The sequence below is a fragment of the Gorilla gorilla genome, chromosome 8, assembly GCF_029281585.2.
Source record: "Gorilla gorilla gorilla isolate KB3781 chromosome 8, NHGRI_mGorGor1-v2.1_pri, whole genome shotgun sequence".
Classification (NCBI taxonomy): domain Eukaryota; kingdom Metazoa; phylum Chordata; class Mammalia; order Primates; family Hominidae; genus Gorilla; species Gorilla gorilla.
Window position 1 is genome coordinate 125,871,632 of NC_073232.2, and position 13,386 is coordinate 125,885,017.

The window sequence follows — 13,386 nt, forward strand, 5'->3', positions numbered from 1 at the left end:
TCACTTTCTCCCTCTCTTTCTCTGCTTTATCATGCTAGATGGAGGAAAACTTTATTTGCTCCAGGAAGACAATGGCCTTATCTTCAACCTGGATCCTCAGCCCTAAAAAGGTGGCCTCCCCCGGGAGCATTTTCATAGTGGGGAAAAGCACTTCGGGAGAAATAATGAGCAAGCCAAGGGAGTCTTGACTTGACACTGTGATAAATGAGGTGAAGCTTTGGCAAGAAACCAGAGTTGGCGTATTCAAAAAAGAAATAAAAAGCTAGTTCCATTTTAATGGGAAATATAAAACAGCCATTGTGCAAAAGTCGATTTTTCAAAAGCCAGAGAGATAAAGACTCTAACAGAATGACTGAGAGATGAGTAAGATAATGTGGTTGATAATCAGGCTTAGGTAAAGTGCCATCCTCCAAGCCATCAGCTGGCTCCGTAGGAATGCCTTTTCAAGTCAGCTATCTGCATTTGCTCACGCCTTATTATCATATGCATCTCTGGACAGCTTCCTTGCAGCTTCAACTTGCCGACTTGCCGTACTCCCGCCGGCTGGAGAGAGCAAAGTCAACCTGACTTTCTTCAAATCCCAAACTTCCACAGACCTACCAGCCACAGAGCTACCAATATCTCCCCGCCAAGGCCCCAGAGAGCAAAGAGCTTGAGTCCAGCCAACCTTACACATACCTGTTTTTTTTCCCAATGACCAGTCTAGTGTGAGGTTTACAACTGTAGGCAAGATCCATGAACTTTTATAAGGTTATCCTTGGGAAATTCCTAATGAGCAGGCTGGATAGTCAATGGGGATGGTGGGACACATTTTCCCAAGGGTAAGTGTGGGAGTATCCAAGGCAATGTAAGACCCCAGTTGAAACAATTGAGTGCTACAGTTGAGCTAGTGAGATTTAGGGGTTGTATGGAGACAAACTGCCATAGTTCATATCCTGCCCTTTAGTAGCTATGTGACCTTGGCCAAGTTACTCAATCTCTGTCAGCCTCAGGTTTCTCAACTTAGAGTGAACAATACACCTCCTAGATTTTTATGAAGATGAAGTTAGATGGTGCATGTAAAGTGCTTAGCACAGGGCATGGTACATAATAAAGGCTCAAAAAATGTTATCTGTTAAAATGACTCTGTAGATAATGCTTGACCATGACCAAAAGAAAAATGATGAGTTTTCTTTGATTTCATTCAGCTTGGTGACTAATGAAGTCCCATCAAGAAATATTATCCACAGGATAAGGCAACCAGGCACTCAAGTATAGTGTGATCTGACCCCGGGCAGACCCCATGTAGGATCCTGTAGATGTGCTAGGTCCCAGTCCTCTTCCTGCTGTTCAAAGATGAGAAAATCAAGACTTGATAATACAGTTGGCTTACCTAAGTTCAAGGGAGTAGAAAGCTGGACTTCGCTTCGTCTCTTCACTTCCAATCAGGTGCTCATGACCCTGCTAAATGTCAACACTACCTTGCCGGGTCATAGCATCCCCCAAGTGAAAAGATGCAAAGCCTGAGCCCTCCTTTCCACTCCCCTCACTGTGCAGAGCTGGAGAGACACATGATTCCTCCTGCAGGACTTTGAATTCTTTGGGGAAAAGGTGTCCAACTAAATAAAATGCTGGCCTATTTGAGTGTAATGATTAGGATTTCTTCTGTCCTGTTACCACCCCTGCAGACTGGACCCCTAACCAGTATGATTACAGCTACGAGGATTATAATCAGGAAGAGAACACCAGTAGCACACTTACCCACCCTGAGAATCCTGACTGGTACTACACTGAGGACCAAGCCGGTAGGTACCAAATCTCTTTCAGGGACTCTCCTGGGAGAAGGTCAGAGCGGAGTGTATGTGGGACCACATGCAAGGGCCTCTCTCTCCTCCTCTCTGGCTAGTATTGTGAAATAGCTATGGAAGAAATTATTTGGACTGGCTTTTTTTTCTGTTAGATTCATATGCTATGAGGACTGGGGAAGTTCTCAGAGACCATCTCCCCTACCCTCAAATGACAGATGAGGTAAGTGAGGCTAAGACAGGAGCTGACTTGGCCAAGGTCATGCAGCAAGTTATTGCAGCATTGTCCAGGTTTCCTGATGCTGTGAATAGCAGCTGTGTTCAAAATCACTCCCATAGATTAGATTACAGGTCAGACCCTAAGGATGCAGGAAGTCCATGTCAGCCTTGAGTATCAGACTGTAGCATGTACATATTCAGCTTTGGGACTTTCCTTCCCTCATGCCTTTGCCAGGACTTTTCCTTCCCTTTCACCTTTTTCTTTCTCCCTTCACTCTTTAGAAGCTTTCCACAATTGTTAGATTGTGTGTGTGTGCATATGTGTGTGTGTGTATTCACACACATGTGCTCCTACCACACTTGTTTTTGTTTTTGTGGCTTCTTAACCCAAGCAGTGGGACAGAAAAGAAAATAAGAAGCTGGGTCCAAGCAATGCCATGTGACTAAACCAGGAGAAGGAATGGAAAGCACTTAGCAGCTGGAATAAAAGCTGTGTAACTGTGCAAAGTGGCCTGGAAGGCAGGGCCAAGATACAGGGCATGGGGGAACATCAGAAGGGACCATCAAAACAAGAGCAGGGCCCAGGGATCCTAGTTCCTGAACCAAAGAACAATGTGTGTGAACAGAAGGATAAAGAATTCCCCAAGGGAAGATCCATTCAGACAACCATGAAAAGCCACAGGCACAGATGAAATATGACAAAATCTAACTGAACAAGTAGTTGAAGAAAGATGAAGGCCACTGGGTCATTTCCTCCTCGCCGCCAATTCTTCTGTCACCCTCTTGCCTTTGGTCTTCTCTCCTGATGTTCAGAAAGCTTGCGTTTCATTAGGGGTGGGTTTTCTTTCCCCACTCCTGACCTCCACCCCTGGGCACTGGAAGTAGGGGAGGTCTTCAGGCTTGTGAAATACCTTCAGCATCAGAGACAGACCCTGTGGCACTCCCAGCAAGACTGGGAGGAGAAAAACACTGATGAGGGAAAAGGGGAGTTTCTCAATGAGAAAGGCCCTGTCCAAAGCCAGGCCGAGGGGAGACAGTCGTGGTTCCTTCTCGCCTCTCCTCTCATTAACCTGAATCCCTCTCTCTGGTCAGATGACTGCAGTTTTCCTTGCTGTTTAAGGACAACATATGTTTTCCTCCTTTCCCCAGTTTCTGGCTCAGTAGTTACTCTCTCATTTGGGGCAGGAAACTGAAATTTGATGAAAAAGTTGCGGGGAGGGGGGCGCTTCTCACCTGCCTTTCCTTACCAACATTGCCTTCTTCCTGTGTGTCTTAGATCCATGCCAGCCCAACCCCTGTGAACACGGTGGGGACTGCCTCGTCCATGGGAGCACCTTCACATGCAGCTGCCTGGCTCCTTTCTCTGGGAATAAGTGTCAGAAAGGTGAGTCCATCATCACTAGTCCACTCTTCCCTCTGAGTTAAACAAGAGGCAGTCCTTTCTGTGTGAGAAAGCACTGCGTGATGCCATGGAAAGGATTATAACTGCAATACTGTATCATGCATAGTGTATTCCTCTGCAGGGTCCCAGGCAGCCTCTCACTGGATCCTCACCCCTGCACTGTGAGATGGAACTAGTACATCCATTCTCCAGATGGGAAGATTGAGGCTGAGAGGGGATAAGGGCTGGAATCTAACCAAGATATAACCCAAACTCAGGACTTTGTGCTTAGAGTGTTTAGTCTAACTGCAACAAAGCCATGTTGTCCTCAAATGGGAGAGCAGGGAGGATCTCAGGGCACATGAGACCCAACCCAGTTAGAGAAAGGGAACCCAGAGAGTGGGGGAATTTGATCAAGATCACACAGCTAGCTAGGTGTAGAGCAGAAATTAGAGCCCTCGTGCCTGACTTCTGGCCCATGCTCATTCATTCTACCATCCTCACTGTGTCTGCTGCCAGTGAACTCTTGTGGGCATAACATGAGGCAGTGGAATAAAGCATCAGGAATAGGACTCCTAGGGGCTAATTTTACCCGTAGAGAAAACCTGGATTCGGGCTGCTCTAGCAACCATCTTACTTCGTGGAGGGAAGTGGGGCCTTAGGTACATGTATGGCTTTGTGGTTGACTTCTTCCCTCGGTGCCCTCTTCACTTATTCTTTTCATTTTCAATCCTGCAATTTCTTCAGTAAATTTTTCAGGATGGTTGAGAATATCGAGTATAAACACAGTGTCTGGGCTCACTCCTCAACTTCTCAGAAAAGTGACAAAACTGTAAATGCATTCTGAAGTTAGCTAGAAAATGGAGAGACTAAAATTGCAGCTCTGTTTGGTGAAGGTGTAACAATTATCAAAGTTTTTTTATTAAGATATAAAAATTAAGACTATGGGCATGGGAAGCAATGTGGGAGACAATCCTCCATGACCCAAAAATTAGACAGAAGCCTTGTCCTGGCATAGCCTGGTGTTTCAGGACCACGGACAAGGCTACAGACACTGTCAGTCACCCCACTCTCAAACATTGTTTTATACATGTATCCCTCTAACAAAAATGTGCCCCAAATAATGTCTTATGTTATGGATCTCCTACAGTGCAAAATACGTGCAAGGACAACCCATGTGGCCGGGGCCAATGTCTCATTACCCAGAGTCCTCCCTACTACCGCTGTGTCTGTAAACACCCTTACACAGGTCCCAGCTGCTCCCGAGGTAAGTGGTGGAGGCCCCTTCGACGCTAGACTTTCTGTGCCCTATCTTGTACCTGCACCCTTCTGCGTGGAAGGCCAGATGCATCCGATGTTTTTGTGGCAGGCACCCAAGGTGGTCCTTTTCCCTAGGCTTTCTAAAGATTCATTATCCCTGGATTGACTCCACCCAGTGGGAATTGACTGGTCTGTGTCCCTTCCCACCCAAAAAGAATCATCTTGAAACTCACTTCTTCCAGGAAGTAGACCCTGATCTATTCCTGAGAGGGACCAAGTTGGGAATGAATACATATCGAGTCCCTGCTGTGAGGAAGGCATTGTCTCAGGAAATTTATGTTCTCTTTTGCTTTCTGCAAAGACTCCTCAAGGAAGAGCTTTACAGATGAAGAACCTGAAATGTAGACAGGTTAACTCATTTGCTCATGGCCACATGGGTATCAGCAGGCAGAGCTCTACCTAGCTCAGATGGAGCCCAGCACTCCTGCTGCGTCCATGCTTCTTTGTTTCCTTACTGAGTGACCCATCTACTTATGCACTTAGGCATGGCCTCCAGCCAGATTGCTTCATCCACATTTGCTTATGTTCTTAAGGCTTCTGTGTACACTTACTAGAGTGTCAGTGGATCTGCACTTACTAGAGTGTCAGTGGATCTGTCTTTCCCATCTGGTGACCCATCTTTCGTGAAAGGATGGACACCAGTAGAATGCCACCAATGTCTCCTTGTCATCTCAGACATGGGCTGCAACTCCTTCTGAAGAGCCTTCCTGGCCCCATTCCTGTGTTCACAGTGGTTCCTGTATGCAGGCCAAACCCCTGCCAGAATGGGGCTACCTGCTCCCGGCATAAGCGGAGATCCAAGTTCACCTGTGCCTGTCCTGACCAGTTCAAGGGGAAATTCTGTGAAATAGGTATGGGTCTCTGCCACCATCAGGGCCACAAGTGAGGCCTCTGGAACCCTTTCCTCTCTGGGTTTTGTTGCCAGAATGTGGTTCAAATCAAGTTTCCCAAACTCTACTATTGCCTCAGGCTTCTCACCTAAGGGGATAGGGCGTGTCTGGCTTCCTGTAAAGAAAGTAATAAACTGGGGTGTAGTGCAGGCAAGTCAAACCACCTGGGCATCCCTAGGCCTTAGCCCACCTTCCATCAGTTCTTGTGTGAGCCAGAATTAAAGAACTAAGCTCCCACACCCTACAACCACTATATTTCATGTTTTAAGCAGGATTAAATGTGGGACATTCAACACTTTTTTTTCTGAAATTCGTGGTGAAATCTCAGGGCAATAAATATGCAGGTCCAGTTCTCTCACCACGTCACATACCCACCAAGCCCTTTTTGGGAGCGGCATGCCAATGGCTGTTGGTTCTCACATTGCTACCTGCTCTCTCGGAGGTTCTGATGACTGCTATGTTGGCGATGGCTACTCTTACCGAGGGAAAATGAATAGGACAGTCAACCAGCACGCGTGCCTTTACTGGAACTCACACCTCCTCTTGCAGGAGAATTACAACATGTTTATGGAGGATGCTGAAACCCATGGGATTGGGGAGCACAATTTCTGCAGGTAACATTTACCTTATTTATGCTCAGTTGATTTTGGTCACTTATTTTAAAACAGATCATTGAAATTCATCAGCCTCCTTTCTAGGAAGATTTTCTTACTCAGCAAGGCAATGTTATGCTGCTGTAGTAACCAACTGCCAAATCTCAGTGGCTCAAATACATCAAAGTCTATTTCTGGGCCAGTTGCTGTGGTTCATGCCTGTAATCCTAGCACTTTCAGAGGCTGACGCAGGCAGATTGCTTGAGCCCAGGAGTTTGAGGCCAGCCTGAGCAAAATGGCAAAACCCCGTCTCTACCAAAAAAAAAAAAAAATAGCTGAATGTGGTGGTAAGCACCTGTAGCCCCAGCTAATCAGGAGGCTGAGATGGGAGGATCATCTGAACCCAGGAGGTCGAGGCTGTAGTGAGCCACTGCACTCCAGCCTGGGTGACAGAGTGAGACCCTGTCTCAAAAAAAGAAAAAAGAAAAGAAAAAATGTCTATTTCTTACTAATGTTCCATATGTCATGTGGGTTGGTGGTGATGATGGCAGGGGATTCAGCTCCACAGGCTTACTCAAATATTCAGGATCGGCAAGAAGAGACTGGGAAATGAAGCATGAGTTTTTCTCTACCTCAACCTAGAAGGGACACATCCTCTTCCCACACATACTTTGTTGGTCAGAAATAATCACATGAGCCCACGTAACTTCTAGGCAGAGATGGAGAAGAGCAAGTGGAATGTCTGTTGAAGGTGATGGTCTCTAGCCCAAGGATGTTCAGGCTTTCCCATGTGAGGGTAATGCCACCACCCTCCCTGGTGGTGATCTAGTTTCCTTCTTCCTTTTCTGCTGCCTCCAGGCCACTCTGTTGGCTTCCTGCCACTACCCTTTGTCTGGCCAAGGCCAATGAGTCAGATGAGTTGCAGGTGAGGGGGGTCTTTGTATGGCTTTGAACTGGCTTCACAAATGAGGATTTTTTCTTGTTTTTTTTTGTTTGTTTGTTTTTGTTTTTGTTTTTTTGAGATGGAGTCTCACTCTGTCACCCAGGCTAGAGTGCAGTGGCACCATCTCAGCTCACTGCAACCTCTGCCTCTCAGGTTCAAGCAATTCTCCTGCCTCAGCCTTCCAAGTAGCTGGGATTACAGGTGCGCACCACCACACCCGGCTAATTTTTGTATTTTTAGTAGAGATGGGTTTCACCATCTTGGCCAGCCTGGTCTCGAACTCTTGACCTCATGATCCACCTGCCTTGGCCTCCCAAAGTGCTGGGATTACAGGCGTGAGCCACTACACCCGGCCATGAAGATTTTTTTTTTCCACAAAACACTAGTACTTTCCGCTTGCACTCACCTTGAGCTGTTCCCTTTGTGGAGCTGTCTTCGGGGGCAGGGGGGAGGGGGGGCCTCTTGGCAGCCTTTCTCAGAGGATTCCCATGCATAGAATTCAAAGCCTCAGGCAGAGGAACCCAACTCTGACCATGTTTATGTGATGATTTTACTCTCCTGATATAGAAAGGTCTTCATCAGGGATCTCATTTCTTTTCCTACAAATAATTTGGTATGTCCTGTGGATCTGGCATGACACTTGGGACCGCTTTCTTGTCCTTGAGATTTTCCTCTAGAAGACAAGATTTTGCCAAAAAAAAAATACTATAAACACCCTTCTGTTCTAAGGTTTTGTAACCTGATGGAGGATTCAAAGAAATGTGGTCCCAGGGGAAGCACAAGAGTCTGGCACCTTCTTATCCAAAGGTTCTTTAATAAGATCCAGTGTGTTCATCAGGCCTTGACTCTGAGTTGTTTTGTTTTGTATTTTAGAAACCCAGATGCGGACGAAAAGCCCTGGTGCTTTATTAGAGTTACCAATGACAAGGTGAAATGGGAATACTGTGATGTCTCAGCCTGCTCAGCCCAGGGTAAAGGCTATGGCTGTTCAGAAGCCCAGGGGGTGGGGGGGATGGAGATTTGTAGGGAGATGTCCCTGGCACCTGGTCCCTCCCTCACCCCGTTCTTCCTCCACACCTGCTTTACCAATTCCCATCCCAGTGCCAGCCCAACTGCCCAACTGTCTGCACCCACCAGGATGCCAAGCAGGTCTGGATACCTTTGTGGGTTTAGGTCAGGTAGTCCAACTCTAAACTCATGGTTTCTGACTCCAAAACAGTGCCCTCAACAGATATTTACCCATCTCTTGCTGTTTGCCAGCCACTATGCTGGGCCCTGGGTGTGCAATGGTGATCAAACTGGCTGGGCTCCCATAGCCTCTTAGGATGCAAAGCATTCAAATTCCAGCCTCACAGTCTTCCTGGCCATCTGTCCTGGCCCCGCCCTGTGCCCGCATCTAGAATGATGTGCCCTTCCACCCTGACCAGTTGGATTCCTTCCCTGAGCAGTTTCACATATGTGCCTTTGATCTTATGGTTACTTCTGTCTACAACACACCATCCCATATCTGTTCTTGTCCATCTACAACTATTCTTTGAAAACCAACTCAAATATCCTCTCCTCCAGGAAGTCCTCCATGATTTCTCAAGTAAAATGTTATCTCTGCCTCCTTACAAACCCTAAGGAACAGGACAAGGCACCACCTATATAACATTTACTGCTCTCTCCTTTTGTGTCACAGTCATCTGTGCAAATGTCTTATCTCACCTATTCTAGTTCATCTGAATATCCTCCCCTCTACCCTGAAAAAGCCTCCACAATTGTAAGTGTGCACTAATAATGAAAGGTGCATTGATGATGCACATTTATAATTGTGGGGGCTTTGTCAAGGTAAAGTACATACCCAGTGATGGATTTGTATATTTACATAAACATAATGTGTGTGTGTACGTGTCAATCTTAGGAGTCACACACTTTGAAATGGACGAAAAAAAAATCTACATTGTTAATTCTATAGACTTGCTTTATGTTACGCAATGTATTCAACAAATATCAACTGTGCACCTACTGCATGCCCACCCTGTCTGCACCAGTGCAGTCTCTCAGCTCTGTACCCCTGCTCAGCTGTTGGGCTCAGAGTCATACCTCTGCCTGAGCCCTGCTGAGGAACTGGAGGGAGGCTGAATAGCACAATTTATCTTTCTTGTGTCCCACAGACGTTGCCTACCCGGAGGAAAGCCCCACTGAGCCATCAACCAAGCTTCTGGGGTTTGACTCCTGTGGAAAGACTGAGATAGCAGAGAGGAAGATCAAGAGAATCTATGGAGGCTTTAAGAGCACGGCGGGCAAGCACCCATGGCAGGCGTCCCTCCAGTCCTCGCTGCCTCTGACCGTCTCCATGCCCCAGGGCCACTTCTGTGGTGGGGCGCTGATCCACCCCTGCTGGGTGCTCACTGCTGCCCACTGCACCGAGTAGGTGCCGGCTGGGAGCAGGGACCAGGGTGGCTTGAGTGCCTGGGGGTGCTCTCCCCTTCCCCTCTGAGCAGCATCTTTGTAGCTCTGTCAGGATTAGGGGGTCTGATCTGTTCAAGGGCAAAAGAAGGGCTCCTGAAAGCCAGAGGGAAAATAGCTACCATGTCTGGAATGTTTACCATGGGCACTGCATTTATTATATGACATTTAATCCTTAAAGCTGTCTGCTGGAAGACAAGCTGAGGAAGGTCAGGGATTTTTATCTGTTTTATTAATTGTAGGATCTCCAGTGTCTTGAGCACGACTTTGTACATAGCAAGTGCTGAGTAAATATTTGTGGAGGAAAAGAGTTTATTGTTATTCCCTTTTTGTAACTGAGGATCTTGAATCCCGGGATTCTTCCTTTACCTTGCCTGAAGTCATATGGAAAGTTAAGTGGACAAGTAAGATGGAAACCCCATTCTATCTGCTTCTTTGACTTCTTTCGTCCTGCCCTGAATAGAGGAAAGCATGCTCCTTTGTCTGACGCCATCACCAATGACCCTTCTGAGTCAGGTGTCTTCATCCATGCCTCCTGTGTGCCTTAGAGAAGCAAGTAACTTCTGGGGAGCTGAAGAGTCACCCCCTCTTCTGAGCTCCCTGTGCTCATGGTCAAGGCTGGTCCAACAAAGTCTGGGTTTTGGAGGTGGCCATGAAGGTCTTCCAGTTCACCTTATAGTAAATGATTTCTCTGGGATTCTAGGAGGTGCTCCTCAAGAGAGGTCAAGCAGGCAAACATTAGCACCTGCCAATGGATTTTAGACCATTGGTTCAAGATAGCAATGGCTGTTTCTTTGGAAGGCCTAGGGAGAATGGGAGGTCTCCCATGAGAAGTGGGTAAAAGTTACAGCTTATATTTGGAGCTTGCTTCTGTTAATAAAGCACTTCCCTTTCATAATCTTATTTGGACCCTACCACAGCAGAGTTCTGTGAGTGAGATGAGGGTTACAAATGAGGAGGCTGAGTCTGCAGAAGGTCAGATTTGCCAAAGGCCACACAGCTGAGCAGAAACAGTGCCTTCCTGACCATCTCATTTTCCCTTGCAGCATAAAAACCAGACATCTAAAGGTGGTGCTAGGGGACCAGGACCTGAAGAAAGAAGAATTTCATGAGCAGAGCTTTAGGGTGGAGAAGATATTCAAGTACAGCCACTACAATGAAAGAGATGAGATTCCCCACAATGATATTGGCAAGTTCCTCTTTCATGGCTTTCCTGAGGGTCTTGTCCTGGGTGGATTTCTCTATGACCAGAAAGCTGAAGTTTGGTTCTAGAAGGTGCTCTTGATTGTTTTTGGTCCCTGTGGACTCTGTGCGGTAGGGAATGTATTCCAGGGATTTTTAGTTTTTGAGGGTATGTGTAAATGTAGATAAATGGGCATATGCTCTTAAACTGAGGGGAAGCAATGCTAGGAACATTGTGCTATGGAATGGGCTTGGCCTGGAATCCCAGCTTCCCAACTTTATCACCAGGAGCCAGCTCACCTCCTGAGCCCTCTTTTCTCTTCTGTGAAATGGAAACACTGATGCACAACTCTCAGCTTCCTATGTGTCAGGAGACACAATGTGCTTGCAGGCATGCCTGGCCCCTAGCCCCTGGCAGGTGCTCCAGTGCAAATGCAATGACGTTCCTAGCTACCAGCTGCTCAGTTCTGTATCCCGTTTCCCTTTTCATGAGACACCCCCCCCCCAACCTCTCTCTCCTTCCTCAATAGCTTTTTTCCCCTCTAATGGCCTGTTTCTTAAAAAATGGATTAGAAATGATTTCAAAGTCAATTATCATTTCTTGACATGACTCTCACCCTGAAGTGCTACTCCTTCCCGGGTGGAAGTTCAAAATATGAAATGACCACGGAAGAAGATTTTCAGGCACGTTGGGGGCAGGTGGGGCTTTGCTGTGGCCACCTTCATGAGCAAGTTGGAGCTGGTGCCTCTCTGACAAAGAGGTGACATCACATCCATTTTCTACCTCTCTCTCCACCTAGCATTGCTCAAGTTAAAGCCAGTGGATGGTCACTGTGCTCTAGAATCCAAATACGTGAAGACTGTGTGCTTGCCTGATGGGTCCTTTCCCTCTGGGAGTGAGTGCCACATCTCTGGCTGGGGTGTTACAGAAACAGGTGAGTCGGCCATGCACTCTCCCATGACTTAGGTGAACTACATCAACCAGAGAAGAAAGGCCAAACTCAACTGCCCTTTTGAAGTTGAAATGAGTGTCATATTCAAAATGCATCAACCAAAGAAAGCATCTGCCTCATTGATCAAGCTCTGGTTAAATTCCTCCACCTGCAAGGAGCCTTCCCTGAGTTTCTCTGATCTCCATATCTGTCCCTGGCCCTACCCCTAAATACTTGAATTTTACCAAGCATTGACCCTGCATTTATGGAGCTCTTGCTCCCTTCCTCGGTAGATTGGAAAGAGGAAAGATCACGGATTTTTGAGTCAGACAGACTGGTATTCAGTTCTTGACTTTGTCACTTGAACAACTGAGTTTTAGTTTCTCAATAATCATGCTTACTTCCTAGGTTTGCAAGCATGATCACAGGGGATGATAGAATTCTACAGAGACATTCATTAAGTCAGCCCTTAGAAGATGGGGGTCAGGTCCCATTCATCTCTGTCTGTCTCACAGTACTTTGCTCGGGGTTCTCCACACAGTAGACATTCTATAAAATTGTGTTAAATCCAGCTGTTGATTTGTCTTTAGGATTTGGTCTAATTTTTAAAAGTAACCAAAGGATTACTTTCCTCACAGTACTGGCAACATTATACCCTCTACTACAAAAAAAAAAATTCAGAAGGGTATTCCATGTCTTTCCCAAATACTCAAAATATATTTCTCTTCCTTCCCAAATCCTGTCCTTAATAATGAATAGCGAGAATCACGATAAATAAGTCTGCAGAAATTCCACATATCTGAACAAAGTGAACTGTAATATACAACTTTGAGTCTTTTGAGAAAGATGTCTGACTAATTGGATTTAGGGTCAGCCAGTAAACTCATTTTACAGCCATTTTCATTGTAGTCCATCTGAACTTGTCAACCTCTATTCTGCTCAGTACGGTCTGGTCAGCATGGTGATGTCTCAGATGGGAATCTTTTGGAGCCTCAGGTTAGAATTATTTTGCTTTTCATAAACAGGCCTCTAAGACTTTATGTTCAAAGCCTTTATGTTCTCTAAGACTTTATGTTCAAAACATGTTTTGATTGATGTCATTATCTTTACAGGGGAAAATGCCTGCTCTAGGAAGCAGGTAGCCTACTGCGCAGGGCACTTCATCCATCCATCCATCCATTCATTCACTAAGAATTGTGCCAGCCCTTTTGTTAGGCCTTGGGAATTTTAAAATGGTTAAGAGAGCATCTATTTCCCCCTGAAGCTCATGGCCTACCTGGGGAAAGAGAGGAGGGAATATACTATCTGGTCCATGTATCATGACCAGCACAGGATTGCAGGTCTGCACTGGCATGGTGAAGGCTAAAGATGAGGCTTTTCTGCCCATATCCTGGAAAAACCCTTCCCTTCTGAGCTGAGAGTTGGTGGGCTTCTCCCTGACAATCTGGTTTCTGGTGGGGTTGGTGCCACCCTGGTCCCCACAGTAGTGACTCTTTTCTCTGCACCTTCCCCACAGGAAAAGGGTCCCGCCAGCTCCTGGATGCCAAAGTCAAGCTGATTGCCAACACTTTGTGCAACTCCCGCCAACTCTATGACCACATGATTGATGACAGTATGATCTGTGCGGGAAACCTTCAGAAACCTGGGCAAGACACCTGCCAGGTCAGAGACTCCAAGTGATGCTTGTGGTA

At 46.4% G+C, this 13,386-nt stretch overlaps 1 protein-coding gene across 3 annotated transcripts in view; it reads left to right on the top strand.

The window, feature by feature from the left end:
• Window positions 1–13,386, top strand: part of HABP2 (hyaluronan binding protein 2) — a 36,618-nt gene that overhangs the window by 19,591 nt on the left and 3,641 nt on the right. For all 3 annotated transcript variants that reach the window (XM_019035279.3, XM_004050115.4, XM_019035278.3), the window contains exons 3-12: window positions 1,668–1,784; window positions 3,280–3,387; window positions 4,535–4,651; window positions 5,436–5,555; window positions 6,037–6,208; window positions 8,004–8,101; window positions 9,287–9,542; window positions 10,628–10,770; window positions 11,564–11,698; window positions 13,212–13,357. In XM_019035279.3, the coding sequence (XP_018890824.3) occupies window positions 1,668–1,784; window positions 3,280–3,387; window positions 4,535–4,651; window positions 5,436–5,555; window positions 6,037–6,208; window positions 8,004–8,101; window positions 9,287–9,542; window positions 10,628–10,770; window positions 11,564–11,698; window positions 13,212–13,357 (1,412 nt within the window). The remainder of the gene's footprint in view (window positions 1–1,667; window positions 1,785–3,279; window positions 3,388–4,534; window positions 4,652–5,435; window positions 5,556–6,036; window positions 6,209–8,003; window positions 8,102–9,286; window positions 9,543–10,627; window positions 10,771–11,563; window positions 11,699–13,211; window positions 13,358–13,386) is intronic.